This window comes from Peromyscus californicus, unplaced genomic scaffold (genome assembly GCF_007827085.1).
Source record: "Peromyscus californicus insignis strain IS unplaced genomic scaffold, ASM782708v3 Scaffold_12__1_contigs__length_115047231, whole genome shotgun sequence".
Taxonomy (NCBI): domain Eukaryota; kingdom Metazoa; phylum Chordata; class Mammalia; order Rodentia; family Cricetidae; genus Peromyscus; species Peromyscus californicus.
In genome coordinates, this window is record NW_026294413.1 from 86,215,037 (window position 1) to 86,237,024 (window position 21,988).

The 21,988-nt window shown below is 39.7% G+C and overlaps 1 protein-coding gene across 40 annotated transcripts in view; it reads right to left on the minus strand.

Moving 5' to 3' along the window:
- Pbrm1 (polybromo 1) overlaps positions 1–21,988 on the minus strand; it is a 108,903-nt gene that overhangs the window by 66,991 nt on the left and 19,924 nt on the right. For 32 of the 40 annotated variants that reach the window (XM_052733676.1, XM_052733679.1, XM_052733692.1 and 29 more), the window contains 7 exons: positions 16,558–16,674; positions 12,926–12,994; positions 11,380–11,478; positions 7,504–7,589; positions 6,794–6,889; positions 5,772–5,863; positions 2,004–2,217 (listed from right to left, as the gene is read on the minus strand). In XM_052733676.1, coding sequence (XP_052589636.1) covers positions 2,004–2,217; positions 5,772–5,863; positions 6,794–6,889; positions 7,504–7,589; positions 11,380–11,478; positions 12,926–12,994; positions 16,558–16,674 — 773 coding nt within the window. The remainder of the gene's footprint in view (positions 1–2,003; positions 2,218–5,771; positions 5,864–6,793; positions 6,890–7,503; positions 7,590–11,379; positions 11,479–12,925; positions 12,995–16,557; positions 16,675–21,988) is intronic. The other 8 variants (XM_052733689.1, XM_052733687.1, XM_052733688.1 and 5 more) reach the window with 1 other exon arrangement.

The window sequence follows — 21,988 nt, forward strand, 5'->3', positions numbered from 1 at the left end:
CTCGAATCTCTGGATATAGCAAAAACAATTAAACACAAATTCAGTTCTCAGTACCAGCTCATGAGCCTACCACAGCTTATTCCTGCCAAACCAAAGGTGAAGCAGTAGGTGCTAAGAACACCTGCAAAGAACAGAAACTCTGGGCCAGCAAGAGACTCAGTAGGTAAAAACACTTGCTGTCAAGTCTGACAACCAAGTTCAATCCCAGATCCCACAGTGAAAAGAACTGACTCCTGAAGTTGTCTTCAGACCACCATATGAGTTATGGTATGCCTGTGACTGCATTCTACAGCTACATGTACACATGCCACAAAACAGAATCCAAACCTGAAAATAACTGCTTGTTCTACACCAGTGTTATTCAACGGCAGTGGAGTACTGGGGTAGGGGATGGAGAGGGGCATGGGGACGGCAAACCCTAGCACAATGGAGAGTGGCTTGAGGAGCCACACTGGCCAGTTCCTCTAACTTGGTTGACTTTTCTTTTGTTGGGGCTGGAGATTGAACCCAAGGGATGCTAAATAAACATTACCACTCGCACAGCCCCTGTCTTCTACTCTACGCTGTTTGGGGAGGCATCCACCTCCTTTCCTCTGCCAACAAATATTCCTAGGACCATGGTGAATCACACAGCCATTAAAATCAAAAGAAATTTAAAATCAAGTTTCTTACTTGCATTCACCAAATTTTAAGAGCACAATACCTGTGACTTGTGATTATCACACAGGATGATACATGTAGTATAATATTTCTAGCATCTCTAGCATCATAGAAAGCTTTTGAATTGCACAGCTGGAAACATAGCTATTCTATCTTTCAGAAGTTTAGTGTGATGCCTGCAAGGCCTCAACTATTTCACTACTTTCCATTCTTTCACATTAGTATACTACATTATAGTGGTTCTCAACCTTCCTAATGCTGTGATTCTTTAAATAGGGGAAGATGCAGATGAATCTTCCAAATTCTCTATCTTCTCACTTAACAAATCAAAGTTTGTATGACAAAATTCCAACTTAGAACAACTATTAACTAAGATGGCTGATTTAAAATGAACTAATGACTAGAGAGATAACTCTGAAGGTAACAGCACTGGCTACTTTTCCAGAGGACTGAGGTTTGATCCCAGCACCCACATGGCGGCTCACAACTGTCTGTAACTGGAGTTCCAGGGAATCCGATGTCCTCTTCTGGCCTATGCAGGCATCAGGTACTCATACAGTACATAGACAGACATGCAGACAAAACACCCATACGAATGTTTAAAAAGTAAGGGTTTTGGGAACAGGACACACTAGAGACATGGTCCAGCAGTTAAGAGCACTTGCTGATCTTATAGAGGATCTGAGCTCAGTTCCCAGTACCTGCATGGTGGCTCACAACAATCTGCACCTCTAGCTCCTGGGGATCCAATGCTCTCTTCTGACCTCCAAGGACATCAAGCATGAACATGCTGCACATACATACATGCAGGCAACACACACATAAAATAAATAAATCTTTAAAAAGTTAAAAAATTAAAATTAACTAGACTATTTGAATTTTTTAAATAAAGGAAAAAGAAATTAAAGATAAAAACATTACAAGGGAAATTCATAACATCTATAAAATTCACTATCCTTCCAAAGGCAAAGAAAATAAATGACAATTTTCTAGACTATTTTCTAAATGAATGTTAGCCTAATTTCTGTATCATTTTAGTAAGACCAAATAAACTGATTTCCTATATGCTGAGGCAGGAGGACTTTGAAGCCAGCCATGACTACACTACAAGACTGTTTCAAAAAAAGGTAACTAAATGAATAAATATCAATGAATGACAGTGTGGGCATGAAGGTTTCTCCTTTGTTTTTACTTTACTCAGTTATAAGACAGATACTTAAAAACTGAGGTAAATTTTTTTTTCACCATTTAATATCCTTATCTATTTCTGAAAAGAATAGGTATGTGCAGACTCAACTAACAAGAAGACATATCTATACTGATTAATGTAGAAGCAGTCTTACCTGATCTGTTGAAGTGATATGGGCATTTTAATTTGCTGATAATAATCTGGGTATTTTTTCTTTGAAGGCAAATGAAAAAAAGGTTCGGCTATTAGCTGCCCTTGGTTATTCCGACAGCTCCTAACTGTGTCATAAAGCTGATGAAAAGGATTTGAAACATCCATAAAGGAAGTAATGCTCTCGGCTTCAGACTCCCCTTCTTCATACCGTGCAGCTGGAAAGACAAAAACATATTTACCAGGGAAATAAAGACAAAACAATCAACATTTTATTTTATTAATTCCTAAAAAAGATTTTGTTTTATGAATATTTTGCCCCCATGTATGCATGGGTCCTTGTGCCCACAGGTCAGAAGGTGGTACTGGATCCTCTTGGTTTTGAGTTACAGACAGTTGTCAGCTGCCATGTAGGTGCTGGGAATTGAACCTGAGTCATCTACAAAGCAATAAGTGATCTTAATCACTGGGCCATCTCTGCAGCCCAGAACCAACACTTGAAAGCACTTTTATTCTTTGCTTCTAAATTAGGTCCCACACTATGGCCAAAGATGACCTAGGATTCTCAGAAATCCTCCTGCTTTAGTCTCTTGGGTGCTGGAATTACGAGCATGCTCAATCATGCTCAGGTAAAAACAACTTTTAATTATTATTTAGGTTTTTTTTTTTTAATTTTTGAATGAAGGTTTAGGTTTTTGAATATAGACTTGTCTGGCCTCCAACTAACAGGAAGCATCTACCTTCCAAGTGTTAGGATTATAGCATGCGCCACTCACTACGCACAGCTTTGAAAATGATTTTAAAAGAGCTTCAATTTTCCTTAAAGATAATATTAAACATGATTAGTATAGGTACTAGAGAGATGGCTCAGTCAAGAATGCTTGCCACTCTTCCAGACCGGAATTAATTTCCCAGAAATCAAACTGGACAACTGATAACAACCTTAACTGCGGGTCCAGTTCTTCTGCTGGACCTGCTGATCCCTTCTTCTGACCTCCATGGACACCTTCATATACATGACACACACTCATGATATATTCATACAGACACATACACATAAATAAAAATAAATCCTAAAAAAAATACTTGGGGTCTGGAGAGGTGGCTCAGAGATTAAGAGCAAGGCTTGCTCTTCCAAAGGTCCTGAATTCAATTCCCAGCAACCACATGGTGGCTCACAACCATCTGTAATGAGATCTGGTGCCCTCTTCTGGCCTGCAGGGATACGTGCAGACAGAACACTATACATAATAAATAAATAAATCTTTTTTTAAAAAAAAATACTTAGTGAAATTGCATGTTTTAGAAAAATAGTACCCAGAAATGCTAAATTCAAAAGTTACACTCACTTAAAACACCGAAAAATAGTTTCTTTTTAAAATGTGATTTCTTCAGACTTCTATGCTCAGCCAAAAGGAACAAGTAGCCATTCAGAGATCTCAGAACCAAACAAAAGCAGTGCTACAGTTAGGATCTGCAACGCACCCCACTCTCCAAGGACTCATGTGTTAAAAGACTTGTTCCTTAGATCAGCATTACTGAGAGGTGGTAGAAACTAAAACATGTGGATTAGTGGGAGTCCCAGGGGGCATGCATCTGAAGGAGGTAACGAGACCTTGCTTCTCTTCCTTTTCACTCCCCCAAAACAGGTGAGAGGTTTTACTCTACCACAGCCCTACTATGTATGATATGCTGCCTTGCCACAGGACTAAGAGAAACAGGTTTGACGGATCATGGACTAGAACTTTCAAAACTGTTAGCCAAAGCAAGATACTGTTTATTATCTTTAGGTATTTGTTGGAAAAACTAAGACTAACACATTTACCACAGTATAAATTTAGATTAGGTTGATACTCTTAAATGTGATTCAGCCTTAAGTCTGACTTTGTGCCACTCATCTCTAATAACAGAGAATGACTGATTCCTTAGTAAGGAAATATTCAGGTAGAAGCTAAGTCATAAAAACACCAGAACAAAGCAAATTAATAATTTTTATAGAAATACAAAACACATGCTACTCATTTCTCTAAAGATTTATTTACCTGTATGTATGTGCATATGTGCATATGCTGTGTGTGCAGGAACCTGAAAAGGTTAGAAAAGGGCTTCGTTTTTCAGCTAAGGTTGATCTTCAACTTCCTGACCCTCTTGCCTTTACCTCCAGAGTGCTGGGATTCCAGGAATGTACACAGCTGCTATTATGAGGTACTGGGCAACAAAACCAGGGTTTCATGCATGTATGGCAAGGGCTCTACCAACTAAGCTACATACCTGGCGCCCATTTAGGTTTTTAAACTTTATCTTTTCATTACTAGTTGGTATCTTTGTTACACTATTATCAGAAATATGCCCTGCATAATTCTGAAACATTCAAACTTATTGAAATTTATTTTAAGCTCAGTAGTCAGTCAATTTTGACAAATGTGAACCTGGGAGGAATATATATTTTCTAGGTGCAGAATGCATATATCAAGCCTATTATAGTAATGTGTATAACAGGCACTAGAACATATCAATGCTTCAATCCATAGAACCTGTGAATGCTACCTAAGTCAGAAGAACTTTGCAGATGTTAGTAACAATCTTGACATGAGTAGGCACTCAAAAGTAATAACAAGGATGCTACCATGAAGGAGTCAAAGGAAGAAGGAATAACAAATACTGAGGCTGGAAAGCTATAGTTTCAACATGGAAGAAGGAACCATGAGCCAAGGGATATGGGTAGCCTCTAGAAATCAGAAAAATCAAAGAATCTGTTTTCCTGTAAAATACCTAAATGGAAGGCTGGCCTCCTTACCACCTTGATTTTAGACACCTGAGCTCCACAACTGTAAGAAAATAAATTTATGTTGCTCTAAGTCACTAAGTTTATAGTAACTTGTTTCAACAATAGGAAACAAAGTAATACAAAAGAACTCTGTTCAAGGGCTGGAATGTAGCTCAGTGTTAGGGCTTTGCCTAGCATGAATGAAGCCCTGGGTTCAATCCCTTGTACCACTGGAAGGGGTGGTGGCTATTGGCGCTTGGGACATGATAAATGGATCCACACCTACCACCTCTTATTTAGTGATTGTGAGAAGGGCCCTTTAACTTCTAAAGACAGTATTTTCAAGTTTCCCACAAAGCTCCATCTGTTTGTTTTTACATACTTGGAGTTCTTCTGTAACACCTTCCCAAGGAAACAAATCTTTCATTACTATGACAGAACACTTTTATTTGTCAATATCTGTATTCAAGAGTCCTCTTTATGAGAAGTAAATAAAGCTACAGTTACTCTTTGGTTATTTATTTATTTACTCTTGGTTATTATTTGCTTGATTTATCTTCTTTAAAAAAAGTGTTATTTTTATTTTATGTGTATGAGTGCTTTGCCTGTATCAAAGTACCATATGCATGCAGTGCATGTGGAAGCCAGAAGAGGGTGTCAGATCCCTTGGAACTGAGTTACAAAGGGTTGTGAGGCACCCTGTAGGTGCTGGGAACTGAACCCATGTCCTCTGCAAGAGCAAGTGCTCTTAATTGTTGAGCCATCTCTCTAGCCTCTTGCCTGACTTATCTTTATCTACTCTTTTATGTTCAAGTTCCCTGTCTCTGTACTTATCCAATTATGTCCATTAACACAAAGCAATTTACCTCTGACAATTTTACTTACCCAAGATTGCATCAAATGTAACAAAATAACATTTTCTTAAAAAACTAACCAATTCCAAGAAAGGCCAAAGTCAATGCAATGTCCCTCAGCCAGAAGGACCACAATCTAAAAATCGCCTACCAGCTAAAGCAGCATCCTCTTCACTTTCTGAGCCATATTGAAGTGCCATGGTGATTGCTGATAAGCGACCTCCTTGGACTGCTCTTTTATTACTACAAAGAAAAATGAGCAATTAGAAAACAGACTGGCATTATGATTTGTTTACCTTAACTAGGAACTGTTAAAATGCACTAGTAGGAAAAAATAACTCCTATTTACTGTCCTTTTAGTTTATAATATTCTTCACAATCAGTTTTAGCAAAGAAAAGTGGGATTTTTGTTCTTCTCAAAAAAGAAAAGTTGGGGCTGAAGAGATGACTCAGCAGTTAAGAACACTAGCTGCTCATCCAAAGAACCTGGGTTTGAGTCCTAGCATCCAAAGGGCACCTCACAGTTGTCTGTCACTCCAGTGCCAGGAGATCTGATGCCATCTTCTGGCCTCCACAGGCACTGCACTCACACGATGCACAGCCATACATGGAGGCAAACCACCCATATACATAAAATAAAGCTTAAAAAAGAGAGAAAGTGGTAGCAGAAAGCTTGGAGTAGATTACTACAATTTGTTTTTCACTTAAATGTAGTACATTCTCCATATTTTATATGAAGTATGGATTTAGTTATTCTCTTCTAAGACACTCATTTTACAATAAATTCTATTATGAACACAATATTTATTTAGTATAAACAAGCATTTAATACCACATTTTATTTGTAACACTAAACACTACTTAATTGTTATCTGAGAGGTGAGGAAAGATCTATATAGAACCTTAACCTACTTGTGGTTACTTTTGTGACAGGATCTTGCTATGGAACCCAGACTGGCCTTGAACTCACAATCTTTCTGCCTCAGTTTGCCAAATGCTGAAGTTATGGGTATAAGTCACTATGCCCAGCTCTTACCTCAATCTTCTTAAGTAAAATAGCTGATATACTCTCCTCAAAACCTATAGTAATACTTTAAGATAGCCAGCTGGCTAGCACGCCTGTTAACAGTCACAGCATGAGCCAGCTCTCAGACTATACCCTCTTACTCTCACCGGTAATACTTGCTAGTGGGGTTTCTTTCTTCACCAAGGCTGCTTTTACTGTGCGAAGGACCTGTCAGCCTGGCTGCAGCCAAATTTGATGCAGTCCTATCCAAAGATAAAATAAAAAAATAAAATAAAAAACCCCTCAGAGACTGAATAGCTAAAAATCAAAATGCTGGGCAAACAAAAAGGAAACAACTATTTTCTTCTAAGAGAAGTAATGAAATATTTCTGAAAGTCTATTATACAGCAAGTTCTGTGTCAAGATTTGGGACACTGAAGAAAATGGCCAGGACTAGTCTTCATGAGCTTATGGTTGCTATGGAACCAGAAAATACCATATTGACACAAACATGAGGGCCAGAAGAAAACTTTGAAAGTAGTTCCTCAATGTTTCCATTTCACTTAAGAGGAAATGGAATCCCAGAACTAAGACATTTTCAAAGATAGAGTCCTAATGAAGGACAAGCCAGATTGAGACTTGAGTTCTTCTGATTTAACAACCTTATTGCAAACATAAAAATACAGTATTATATAATCCTACACAATATATATGTCCAACATCTTTTCAAATAACTTTGTCCAGCTACAATGAAGCAGCTAGAAAAGCTTCTACTGTTTTCAGAATCATACATCAGCTGTAAATTAATCTTCTTTTCTACTGTATTGATTTTACTAGCTAAAAATTCAGCAAATAGGCACAAATATCTTAAACCTACCTTATTCGAAGACTTGATTTAGCCATTTCATGATGTTCAATTTCTGCCTTCTTCATATAAAATATTTTTTTAATCGAATTGGCATCCTAGCAAGATAAAATTATTTTACTTAGAAAAAGATTCACAAGATGGCTCAGTGGGCGGAGGCTCTTGCCACCAAGCCTGAGGACCCGAGTTCAATCCTGAGACCCACGTGGTGGAAGGAGAGACAACTCTTGCAAGTTGTCCTCTGACCGTCACACGTTTAGACCCACACACACCCAAAACAACAACAAACAAACCAAGCAATGGGGAAAAAGGAGAAAACTATCCTGACTCATGCACTGCTGCCTTTCATGTCCTTCTTTCATTTGGAGCAGACTTCTATTCACTAGCCACAAAACTGCAGCCCTAACACCATCCCACAAACTTCCAAATTATCTTCACAAGTTGTCACTAGGTGAGTACAAGTTTAGAAGGCTGCTGCTCTGTTATAATTTGGCAAGTAAGAGGCACACCAGATCTAATGGCAAAATACAATAAATTCTGTATTTGTATAAAATGATATAAAAATTAAAAAGATGGAATTCTATAATTTTAAAGACCATGTACATAAATCAGATAAATAAATGTACTTGCTTAAATTACTAGCAACCTAACACGTTAAATTCTAAGTTTCCTTTCTCATAGTTCAGGTTGACTCTGTTGAGAAGCACATACCATGCTCTTGGGTCATTATTCTCTTTTTCCTAAGCATATACCTTTGTAATAATCCCATGCCTATGCTAAACTTTATTCCTAATGAACTCCAACTCTGCTTCATAAACATAAATGAATAAATAAAAACAACTTAGTTCAGGGAAAATAATTAGACTAAAAAAATTCTTAACTACATCAGCAAACAGTACCATACACTAAAATGTCCTTTCAGGAACTAAGAATTCAAGTACCTCCTAATTCATTCCTGATTCTCACTCAAATTTCTTTTCTTTGCTTGTTTTTTGGGGGGTTTGTTTGTTTGTTTTTGAGACAGGTTCTTTCTATGGAGCCCTGGCTGTTCTGGAATTCTTTATGTAGACCAAAATGGCCTTGAACTCACAGAGATTTCCCCTGCCTTGTGTCTTGACTGCTGGGATTAAAGATGTGTGCCACTATATCTGGCTTCACTCAAGTGTCTTAAAAATACAAAAGAAAGTGGCTTGAGATGGGTAAACTGTAGAAATGGTTTGCTACTCCCTTGACTAAGAAAGTCCTACAAAATCATACAAATCAAGAGGTTCAAATTTTCATGTTAACTTCAGGAACACCTGTGAGGGGCTGGAGAGATGGCTCATCAGTTATGAGCACTGGATACGTTTCCAGAGGACCGGGGTTTCTTCCCAGCACCCACATGGCAGCTCACAACTGCCTGTAACTCCAGTCCCAAAGGTTCCAACACCCTCTTCTGGCCTCTGCAGGCACCAAATGCACATGGTGCAAAGACATACATGCAGGCAAAACACTCACACAAACAAAGTTAAAAAAATTTTTTTTTAAAGGAAACAATGTTATAGATACTACCTCCCTTGCACAGTTCACTGGGGGTGGAGATGGGGGTCCACCTGTGAACCTACCCCAGCCATCAGGGGTGACATATCTGAAAAGCCACCAAGCACCTGAAAGATGTCACTTTAAAGAAGCCCTGTGTACAACCCCAGCAGTGTGATGGTAGAGCCAGCAGGTATGCCCAGGCGAAACACTGGGCACAAGGTCAGTAACCCAAACAAATGAGTCAATTTTTGCTGCTTGCACATACTTAAAGATAAGATAGGAATGCTGAACAAAGGGTTTAGATGTGGATTCTGTAGTCACCAAACATATCCAGGTGAACAAAACACCCAAGATGTGTTGCTGGATTTACAGAGTGTGACTGGTGGACTAGCCCATATATGAGCTCCTCCGGCCACACTGAGGTGATCTTCCCTGAAAAAGGACATACTCTTTCTAAGCCAAGGAGGCTGCACAGAAGAAAAAGATACCTTAGAGAAAACTAAAACTTAGGGCATAGGAATAAACTCAGCATAAAAGAAGTGCAAATAAAAGTTAATATTAACTACCAACAGCAATTTTGAGTATTTTGGCCAACATTCAGAAAAAAATATAATGATTTTATTAGTAAAAGACTTTCTGAGCACCCTTTTCTAAATTCTCAATGATATGTAGTTAATCAAAGATATTTCTTTTTTTGGTTTTTTGAGACAGGTTTTCTCTGTGTAGCCCTGGCTGTTCTGGAACTCACTCTGTGGACCAGGCTGGCCTCGAACTCAAGAGATCCGCCTGCCTCTGCTTCCCGAATGCTGGGATCAAAGGTGTGCACCACCACTGCCTGGCTAATCAAAGCCATTTCTACAATCAACTATTCATTATTAGAACCAGAAAGTTTCTAAGGGGCAACTGCAAATCAAGCATTTATTTTATATTATGTACTACATTTCAAAAGATGATTTTTATATTTATGAAGTTTAAATCCAAAGACTAAATAATTATTTTTAAAAAACTATATATGTAGATGAACAGAAGAATCCAGGAATAAATCTTTATATCTATGATTTAGTTGAGTTTCAATAAGGATGCCAACACAATAAAATGGAGAAAGAATTACTTTTTTTTTTTTTTTTTTTTTTTTGGTTTTTCGAGACAGGGTTTCTCTGTGTAGCTTTGCGCCTTTCCTGGAACTCACTTGGTAGCCCAGGCTGGCCTCGAACTCACAGAGATCCGCCTGGCTCTGCCTCCCGAGTGCTGGGATTAAAGGCGTGCGCCACCACCGCCCGGCTAAGAATTACTTTTAAAATAGTGTTGGGGTAACAACCCATGTAAAATAATGTATTTAGATTCCTATTTAGCATACACAAAAATTAATTCAACTTAAGATTCAGGATCTAAATGTAATACCTAAAACTATAAAATCCTTAGAAGAAATACAGGTGTAAATATTTTTGACCTTGGATTAGGTAATAATTTCATTGTTATGATACCTAAAATATAAGCAAACAAAGAAAAAAAAGGAGACAAACTAGAATTCTTCAGAATTAGTAAAACAATGTCAAAATAAATTACTGTGAAAGATGAAAAGAGAATGGGAGAAAATATTTTAAAATCAACTGATGAGGATATGATATTCACAATATATTATAACTATTAAAATGACAATAAAAAAATAAGTAAACTTATTTTAAAAATGGGCAAAGAATCAAAATAGAGATTTCTCTAAAGAGGACAATATCATACACAAATGGTTACTATGTACATGAAAAGATGTTCAAATCATTAACTATATTAAAGAAAAGCAAATCAACACTATAACATACTATGATACTTCCAGGTTTGCTGTAATAAAAACAAAACTGAAAAGCAGATGTTTGCTGAGAATGTTGAAAAATGCAGCATTTGTGTAGTAATGGGAATATAAAATGGTAAAGTTATTCTGGAAACACTTTGCCAATTCCTCAGTAAGATAAATACATAGTTAATGTAGACCAAGCAATTGTATTCCTAGGTATGTACTCAAGTATAATGAAAATATATGTCCATAAAGAACTTATATATGTGAGTGTTTCTAACAGTATATTAGGAATTAGTCACAAAGGAATGCATGTTATAGGATGCCATTTATATGAAATTTCCCAAATAGACAAATGCATAGAGGCAGAAAAGTAGATGCGAGGTTTACGGTTTGGGAAATTGTAGGGAAATAAAAAGTGAGTGTTAATTGACTGGCATTAATGGCTATACAACTCTGTAAATACTAAACCACTTAGTTCTATATTCTAAATGGATGGAATTTATGGTTATAATAAACACTGGAACTAAGTTAGCGTTTACTATTATCAATGAAAATAGCAACAACAAAACACTAACCTTGAATACTTGAGAACCAGGCTCATTATATGTTTTGGCATTTTTTGCTAGAAGATCTATATCTTTGGCCATTGCATGAATACTTTTATAGCTTCCATTCTATGGTAAACAACAAAATATAGCATTTTTTCTTAATAAGAATTAGTCAATATAACCTTTAAAGAAAAAGACTACATATTTTTAAGCTGTTACTATAGTAAAAAATATCACTGGGAAGTTTACTTGTAAATAATTCCTAGTTATTTTCCCTTTTATAGATTATTACTAGTACCTATTTACAAGTATATTTTGTGACATATAACAAACCAGAATCTATCTTATTTTCATAAAAACTACAAAAATCAAGTGAGGTAAGTTTATTTAGCAAAAACATAGTTTACTATGCACCAAACACTAAGTGCTACATGAATATTCATTCATTAAACTAGACTTAGTAGTGTAAAGCAACACTTCCTCTATTTAGGCCATTGAGGTAACGCATAAAATCAGTTCAACCACGTGTCTAAGCTATTATGCCTTAAAGCTCATTTGGTCCAAAATAATGCAAGGATACTCATATAGCTGCTTCCAACTTACAGAGGAAAAGAGACACACACACCAGGTAGAAGACACACGTGACTAATGGCTAGGTACACAGAAATAAACAGGGCAAGTTCTAAAGAGTAGAGAAATCAAATGAAGTGCAGTGGAGGAGGAGAAAGGGTAAAACTACAGCACAGATTGCACAGACAGGGAAAAGACAAATAAGGCAGAATTGAGACAGCCAGGCAAAGGAGAATAGTGGGTAGGCGAACCAACATTTGAACATTCATCTCATCTGGAAGGACTCTCACAGGCGGTAGGTGGGGCCATGAGATTGAACATTGGCAAATAGTTGCTTTCCAACAGCTTAGCAGCAAGGCAAAGAAAAATCTCCATGGGTCAGCTAATTCCCAACTTAGATCTTGAATGACTAAAGTCAAGGATGGCAGGATCCATCCCGACTTGTGTGAAGAAAGAGTCTAGCAGCAGACCAGAAAGCAACCAGGCCCCTGGTAACAAACACCAGTAGAAATGGCAATATTACCACAAAGAGGTTGTACACAATACCAACTATTTCACCACAACTCTGAGTTCTGCCTGTTTTCCAAAGAACATTTCCCTTGGAAAAGAAAGGGAGCACACACACCAGGTAAAGGGCATAAGGACAAGTACCTATTTTCATTAACCTTATATTCAAATATCTATTGTAAGTAACTTTCATTCTAAGATATTCTAAAGCGATTTAGAAGAGGGTAAAAACAAACAACAAAGCTTTTATTGTCAACGTGCCTTTCATAATCAGAAATGTCTATAACTAGTCCCACTTATTTAGCTATTTACTTATGCATTCATTCATTTACTGGAAAGAGATTGAACCTAGGACCTTGAACCTAAGCTATACTCTTCTCCTAAAATACAATAAAAAGAAAAGAAATATCTACTACTTTACTTTCTAAAATCTCCTAATAAAGTATACAAGCCGATCTGCCCTATACCACATGATTACAGATGTTCACCTTCATACCTGTATTCTCTGAGCAATGGTCTTGAGATCTATAGGCTCCTTAATTATTGCATAATAGTCTGGATATTGCTGGAAGACAAAAACAGGTATGTTCAATAAGCTAAAGAACTCAGAAGGTAAGTCTGTTCTTCAACCAGAAAACTGAAAACTTTATGAAATTCATGGCTAAAGAATAATGAAAAAGAATGTGTTTTTTCTTTCTTTTTTCTTTTTCAGGGAAAATGAGAGACAGGGTGTCACTATGAAATTTAGGTCAGCCTCAAACTCTTAAAATTCTTCTGCCTCAGCTTCCCATTTCCTGGAATTTTAGGAACACACCACTGGACCCAGTTCTTTAAATTCAGGATGGACTCAAGTTTTTCATATTTGCAACACAACAATGCATCTATGAAGTTCATGTTCAACAACCATGAGATTGTAATTTGAACTCTCTCCCTCCTTCCCTCCCTCCCTCCCGCCTACGATTTGAAAGACATTTCCGATTTTGTGTTGGGGCACACGTGAGATGCACCTGTGGAATTCATCGAATTCAAGCTCACCCCAAGAACAGACACAATGGGGAATGTCCTTGAAGCTTTCGTGATGCCTCTCATGGCAACTGCTCTCAGGCTCTTCTACAAGTTTTGTTTCTTGAAGTAAATAACTGAAGCTGACCAAAATCCAAAAGTAGTTTTGCTCTTTTTTTTTAGTTTTTATAACACTTTTGAAATGAAAATACAATTACATCATTTCTCCTTTCCTTTCCTCCCTCCAATCCCTTCTAAGTATCCCTCACACCGCTTTGCTCTCTCAAATTTTGGCCCGTTTCCATAATTGTTATTTGTGTGAGCGGGAGAGAATGTGTGTGTGTTCTTAAATACAGAAATACAACTTGCTCAGTCCATATATTACTTGTATGTGCAGGACTTGGTACTGGGTAACCAATGAGCAACCAATCTGGGAGCTCTTCCCTAGGGAAGACTAGTTCTCCTGCTCTCTAAGTTTCTTAGTTGTCTTGAGGACCCCTAGGATTTCCTTCTTCCATGTGAGCGTGTCTACTGATGTCATCCTTGTCCTGGTCTTCTTTAGGCAACAGTGTTGGTGAGAATTCATGGGTATAGCTTCCCTGACACTTCTATAAGTCACAATCTCACAATGAATTTCTGTTCCTCTTGCTCTCATAAATTTTCCACTCACTCTTCCACTATGATCCCTGAACAATTTTTGTTCTTGTAGACACAGAATGAAAACGAACAACTGGATCTTAATCAAGACAAGTGTATGTGTTCGTGTATGTGCACATGTGTGCATGTGGAGACCAGAGGTCAACATCAGTTGTTTCTCTATTACTTTCATCTCACTTTATGAGAAAGGGTTTCACACTAAACCTGGAACTCACCAAACTGGCTAGACTGGCTGAACAGTGAGCTCCAGGGACCCTCCTGCCTTTGTTACCTCAGTGCTGGGGTTACAGGAGCACAACTATATACAGCTGTTTTATGGGTGCTGAAATCCCACCTCAGGTCCTCAGAGCTGTGTGGCAAATGCTTTACTGACTGAGCCATCTTCCCACTATTAAAGCTGGATTTTTTTCCTTCAGATGCCAGAGGTTGAGGGCTCATCAGACTGTGTTTTCTCTCTAGAGAAGCCACCATTCTACTCTGTGTGTCTTTGGTTTTAACTATTCTAGTCTCTCACATAAGATCAATCACATACACTATTTCTCCTTCAGGATTAGCTATTTCACTTAGCATTTGTTTAGGACCCCTCCATATTGTACATAAATTGGAACTTCCTTCCTTTTTTTGTTTTGTTTTGTTTTTTTCAAGACAGGTTTTCTTTTCTCTCTGTAGCTCTGGCTGTCCTGGAACTCACTTTGTAAACCAGACTGGCCTCGAACTCAAGAGATCTGCCTGTCTCTGTCTCCTGAGTGCTGAGATTAAAGGGGTGTGCCACCACCACCCAGCTCAGAACTTCCTTCCTTTCTAAAGTCAAATAATATCTGACTATTTTGTACATATATTTTATTCATCTATTCATCTACCAAAGCATATTTGAGTTGTTTCCCAGAATAATTTTTCAATGATAAAATATGCAACTAAAATAAACTTTGTATAAAAAGGACTCTGTTCAAGAGATAGGATGAAAGGAAGACAAATAAATTCTTCCTCTTTTTAGGTCTCCTTGTTTTCCTGGTGATGGAGAAAAGAGGGACAAACTGTACTCTTCCACCCAAAAAAGGAAGAGATTTTTCTAGACCAGTAAGATCTTTCTAAGGTATCAGGGCCTCCTATGGCTTCACATATAAGAGAGGATTAATACGGATACAGGTATGATTTCCCATTTATAGCTTCTCAAACTGCAAAAAAATGTTCACGGCTCTAGCATTCCTCTAGTTCTAACAGTATACTTTGAAAATAACACCATTTCAGCACTTACTCCACGGTAATTGTTTCTTTCTTTTCTTTGATAACAGCCCTGGCTGTCCTGGAACTCACTCTATAGACCAGGCTGGCCTCGAACTCACAGGGATCTGCCTGCCTCTGTTTCCTGAGTGCTGGGATTAAAGGTGTGTGCCGCCACTACCTGGCTGGAGTTTCAATTTTGTTTTGTTTTTTGTTTTTCAAGACATGGAGTTTCAATTTTTAAAACTAAAAAAAAAAAAAAAAAAAAAAAAAAAAAAAAAATCCTAGAAGATGGATGGTCATGATAGCTGCACAATAATGGGAATGTATTGAAATGTTACAGAATTGTACATTTTAAAATGACTAAAATAAAGATCAGGAAGATCTGCAATTCCAGTACTCAGGGGTTGAAGCAGGAAGATTTGTTTGTGACAAGCCTAGTCAATGTAGTGAAACCCTATCTCAAAATAACAAAAATAAGTAATATTTAACACAAATAAAAAAGGCTAAAATGGTAAATTATACTATTACGTACCATAGTAACGAAACCAAAAACAGCCTATGAGTTGGAATCAACTCAAGTAATACAGCCAGGAAATCTGCCCCATCCCCACTCCCACCCCACCCCACCTCCTGACATACACACAACTAATGATCTTTTTTTTAAAAGCCAAACTTTGGGGGCTGGACAGATGGCTCAGCACCTAAGAGCACTTCATGTTCTTGCAGCGAACCCAGGTTTGATTCCCAGCACCCACATGGCAGCTCCAAACCATCTCTAACTCCAGTTCAGAGGATCTAATACTTCTCCTAACTTCCACATGCACCACGTACACATGGCGCACGCGCACGCACACACACACACACACACACACACACACACACAGGCACACACACACACACACATACACACACACACACACACACACAGGCACACACACACACACACACATACACACACACACACACACACGCATACACACACACACACACACACACACACACACACACACACACACACACAGGCAAAAGGCTTCTACCCCTATTAAGGGGAAAAAAAAGTCATCTTCTAGTCAAGTAAAATGTCAGATTATGACCTTTGTGCTGTCTTCTGGGACCATGAAGAGTATCATTTGGCCACCTCTAGTACTTAACCTTTAATCTTATTTAATAGTACCTAATAAAATTCTTAAAATACTTAAAATTAAATATTTTAATTCATTTGTCATTGATCACTTTGGATCTTACCACTTTGGAAGGCAGTTTCTGAAAAAGTTCACTGATGAGCCGTCCTGATGGATTTGTGGCTACAACTATGGCTTCAAGAAGCTGCTCCAGGACTTCCTTTAGGTAACTTGGAGAAGACTAGAGGGCAGGGAGAGGCAAGGAGAGAAACAAATCCATACGTAAGTACCAAGCAATAAACAGTTCTTAAGATTACAAAGCTAGTTCAAAAGAGCAACTACTAAGTAGTATTTATCAAGTTTCAAGAGTGCCTTAGAGATGCTCTAGTGTGGACACAAGCTTGTAACCTGAGGACTACATGAATTAGTGAAGTTCCTTGTCATATTTCTGTAATTAAGTCCTATAATGAATCTTAATTTTGTAATAAACATTGTAAAAGTACCATATATGTGAATGTGGAAATCCATATCCTTAAACTAGAGAAAACATGCCCCATAATAATTATTGTCTACTCAAGCTCCTCAAATTAAGTAAAAAACTAAATGGATCCTCCTTGTTACCTAGCCTCTCTGGGTCTATAGATTGTAGCATGGTTATCCTTTACTTTACAGTCCAAGGGGGGACACATGGTTCTTCATTGGAAGGGGAAATAGAAGAGACTTGTGAGTGGACTGGGTGCCAGTAGGGATGGGAACATGAGCGCTGGGGGTGGGAAGATAGAGAGGGAGAGTACTGAAAGAGACAACCTGAAAGGGGAGGAAACTTGGAGGCCAGATCAGAGTCCTGGTGCAAGGGAAACTCCCAGAATCTACAAGGACGACCCCAGCTAAGACTCCTAGCAACAGTGGATATGTAGCCTGAACTGGCCACCTCCTGTGACCAGGCAAGACTTCCAGTGAAGGGATCAGAACACCAACCAGCCACACAACCTTTCACCTACAGTCTGTCCTGCCTATAGGATGTGCTGGGGTAAGGGTGGCAGAGATTATGGGTGTGGCCAACCAATGACTGGTCTAGTCTGAGACCCATGCCATAGAGTGAGCCCACCCCTGACACTGTCTGGAGTGCTAGGACGCAGAGGCTGGATGGCCCAGAGACCCAGAATAGAATCAAACATAATTGGAGGGAAAAAAAAAAAGTCAATGTATGATGTCTAACAATATTCTGCTATACTCATAGATTGGTGACTACCCCCAACCCCCCAATTGTCATCAGAGAGCCTTCATCCAGTAACTGATGAAAACAGATGCAGAGACCCACAGCCAAACATCAGGCTGAGCTCGGGGAATCCTGCTGAAGAGAGGGAGGAAAGATTGTATGCGTCAGAAGAGTCAAGGACATCACAAGAAAACCCACATTAACAACTAACTTGGGCTCATAGAAGCTCAGAGTCTGAACTGACAACCAGGAAGCCTGCATGGGACCTAGGCCCTCTACATATATGTGACAGTTATGTAGTTTGATCTACTTGTGGGACTCCAGAGGTTGTCCCTAAGGCTTTGGCTGGCTTTTGGGAACCTATTCCTTATACTGGGTTGCCTTGCCCAGCCTTAATACAAGGGAAGGTGCTTAGTCTTACTGAACCTTATTTGCCATGCTTTGTTGATATCCATGGGGGCCTGCCCCTTTCCTGAACAGAAACAGAGGAGGAGTGGTTAGAGGGGTGGGGAAAAGAGGTGGGGGAAGGGAAAGGAAGGAGAGGAGGGAAGGGAAACTGAAGTCAGGATGTAAAATAAATAAATAAATTTAATTAAAAAAAAAAAAACTAAATGGAGTACACTCATACAGATTTCTGTTCTTCAGACTGGGCAACTTGCACTTAGTTACACCAAGTTAAGTAACTGTTCCAATACAAGAAATTATGTGTCCCAAACAGTACTTGACCAGTCTGAAGCAAGTTTCTACAGTGAACAATGGGATTGTCTAAGTCAAAATTTATAGTAAATAGTACTTCAGACTCAAACCACACCTGTGTGCCAAAAAACATCAAGATTAATGGTTATTTATTATTTGAATTACACATGCACTGGTATTTTCACATTTATTTTTAATGTAGTCTCAAGTTTTAAGATCCTTGTTTCTTTCCTCCCAGCCCACTACTCTAGAAACATTCTGCAAGTGGAATAAGAATCTGGGTGCATGCATACATTTATATAATCTATTCCAGCAACTGAGAAAATGCTAAGAAAACCATTCTTGATTTAAAAATTAAAGTTCCAAGACTAGAGCTATAGCTCTGGTGGTAGTTTGTCTGCCTAAAATGCATGAAGCCCTCAGTGTGATCCCTAGGACCTCACAGACTAGACTTGTAGGAGGATATAGAGGTAGAGGAAGGGAACAGTGGGAGAGGGGCAAGATACGGTAATAGGGGACTGAAGATGGTCAAATGAAACCCATTGTATAAAATAATGAAACCCATTATTTTATACAATCAATGCCAATAAAATCGGGAAAAGGTTTTATTTAAAATAGAAGTCATGCCTGGGCTGTGGCTGAAGGTCATGTCTGGGTCCGTGGCCCTATCACAGCCAGGGTGTGTGGTGATGTCCATGGCTCCTGATACCATCAAAGGCTATGCCAATGTCAGGGGTCTGGGATGCCACCTGGAATCATGTGGGTATCCAAGGGCCACACTGCCACTGAAGCCATGCCTATCTGAGTGGCCTTTGCTGCCACCTAGAGCCAAGATGACATCCAAGCCCAAACTGCTGCTGCTGACTACGTCTGGGTCCATGGTCCTACCATAGCCAGGGTCTGTGTCAATGTCCATAGCCAGTGCTATCACCAAAGGCCACAAAGATGCCTGGGGTCTAGGCCGCAACCTGTGGCCAGGTTGGCGCCCGAGGGCCATACCTTCTCCAAGGCCACACTGATCTGAATGGCCTACAATGACACCTGGGGCCATGGTGTTGTCCGGGCCAGGGTTGCTGCGGAGGGCCATTTCTGGGTCCATGGCACTACCACAGCCAGGGTCTGTGGTGATGTCCCTGGCTTCTGATACCATCAAAGGCCATGCCAGTGCCAGCAGTCTGGGCTGCTACTTGGGGCCACATTGGTGCCCAAGGGCCATGCTGCTGTGGGGGCCATGCCAATCTGAGTGGCCTACACTGCCATCTTGGGCCATAGTGACATCCAAGCCTGGGTTGCTACCGAGGACCAGGTCTGGGTTCATGGTCCTACCATAGCCAAGGTCTGTACTGATGTCCTTGGTCCATGGTACTACCAAAGGTCAGATGGATACCCAGGATCTGGGCTACAACCTGTAGCCATGTTGGTGTCTGAGGGTAGTGCTACCATCAGGGCCACACCCATCTGGGTGGCTGTGCTGCCACATGGGGCCATGGTGTCATTCAGGCTCAGGCTGCTACTGTGGGCCATGTCTGGGTCTGTGGCCCAGCAGCAGCCAGGGTCTAGGTTGATGTCCATGGCTCCTGTTGCCACCAGGGGCTGAGTGGATACACAGTGTCCAGACAGCCACCTAAGACCATGTTGGTGTCTGAGGGCCTTGCTACCACCAGGACCATACTGAGTGGCCTGTGCTGCCACCAGGGTCATGGTGATGTCCGGGCCCGAGCTGCTAACTGAGGGCATGTCTGGGTCCTTGTTCCTGCTGCAGCTGGGGTCTGTGATGATGTCCATGGCCCGTGTTACCACAAGGAATAATAGGAAACCATGCATGTTGAAATCCGAGGGCTGTGTTCAGATGGCCCCACCATCTGACCCAGTCCCCCCGCCCCTCCCCCTTGGGAGAGCTAGCCCCCACCCCCACCCCCCCCAACCCCCCGGCACTTGGGAGAGATGACCCCCACCCCTCACCACATGCACAGGAGAGCTGGCTCAGCCCCTTGCTTGAAGTGGTGGTCCTAATGGCCCAGACCGACCAGTTCAGCTACCACCCAGCCCCACAGCCTGGGCCTTGGGTTGGCCCACCCTAATATCTAGCCCATCTATGACCTGCTGGAATGTGAGAAGGGACTGGTCCTGCAGAACAATAACCACAGGATCTCCATGACTTAGGGCAACAGCAGGATATCTGAGAGGAGTTTTGGTGAGGGCCCAATGATGATGGTATAGCAGAGGCCTTGAATCAGACCACTGACTCACTGCAATAAACAATTTGAAGGTGGACAAAAGGTTATACTATGTGACACACCACAGCTCCCAACGCCACTAGGATGAATGAAGAGGCGTTGGAAAGATCGAGGTTTTTGTTTGTTTGTTTCTTTCTTTGCTTTGTTTTTAATTAATTTTTTTTGGGGGGATGCATGTTGCAGGGGTGAGGGGAGGATATGGAGGGACTGAAAAGTGAATGGGACTGGAGTGCATGATATGAAATTCCAAGAGAAATAAAGAATTATGTTAAAATAAATAAATAAATAAAATAAGTCAGGCTAAACTACACTATAATTTAAATCATATGACAATCTACCCTAGAGGTTTTTACAAACTACCTTTGAAAAATCATACATACATAGGAAGTACAATAAAATCAAATAATTTATATTCTAATTAAAATTTTAGCAAAGCAAAATAAAATATAACAAATTTACCTTAAATAAAAACTAGGAGCTAAAAAATGCTTTCCCCTTTCAAAAAAAATTACATATATAAAAGAAGCCCAGGAGACATAAATATGAATGTGCAAGATTTCTCCATTTCTCATCATTTATGCAAATAAAATAAATGAATAAGGATAGGCAAGTCCTTTCTTGGGGAAGAGTTTCAGCAGGAAAGGTTGAGAAGTGAGAGGGTAATGGGGAGTTAAAAACTCCAAATGCATTTATTTACATGTATGAAAGTATCAAAAAAAATTGAAAAGGCCAAGTCCTAAATTTTATATTCTGGCTAGAGCTATAGAAAGGCCTCATAGGGGCCTCAGCAGCCACATTCTGCTAGTTACTTCTCCTTTATTTGCCTCCTTGGGTACCAGGAACACAACTGGTACACAGACATACATGTAGGTAGAACACCCACACACATATCACTTTTTAAAAATGTATTTCTAGAGCCTGGCAGATCTCTGTGAGTTTGAGGCCAGCCTGGGTTAGAGAGTGAGTTCCAGGAAAGGCGCAAAGCTACACAGAGAGACCCTGTCTCGAAAAACCAAAAAATTTATTTCTAGGGGGTAAAGAGATGATTCAGTAGTTAAGAGCACTAGCTGCTCTTCCAGAGTACCTGGGTTAAATTCCCAGCACCCATATGGCAGCTCACAACTGTCTGTACTCCAGTTCCAGGGGATCCACCAACCTCACAGGGGATCAAACAGCCTCACATGCAGGCAAAACACCAATGCACGTAAAATAAAAATAAATAATTTTTTAAAAGAACGAAAAGAAAATAAACTTATTTCTAAGCACAGGTAAGAGCGAATGCAAAATTTCAGAGTTCAGAACACATGTGGATTCCTAGGATCAAGCAGTAAGTACCTAACCTATTAAAGTATCCCTGACAGCAGCTTGCAGAGTTATCCTGGCACCACTATTAAGCCTATTTA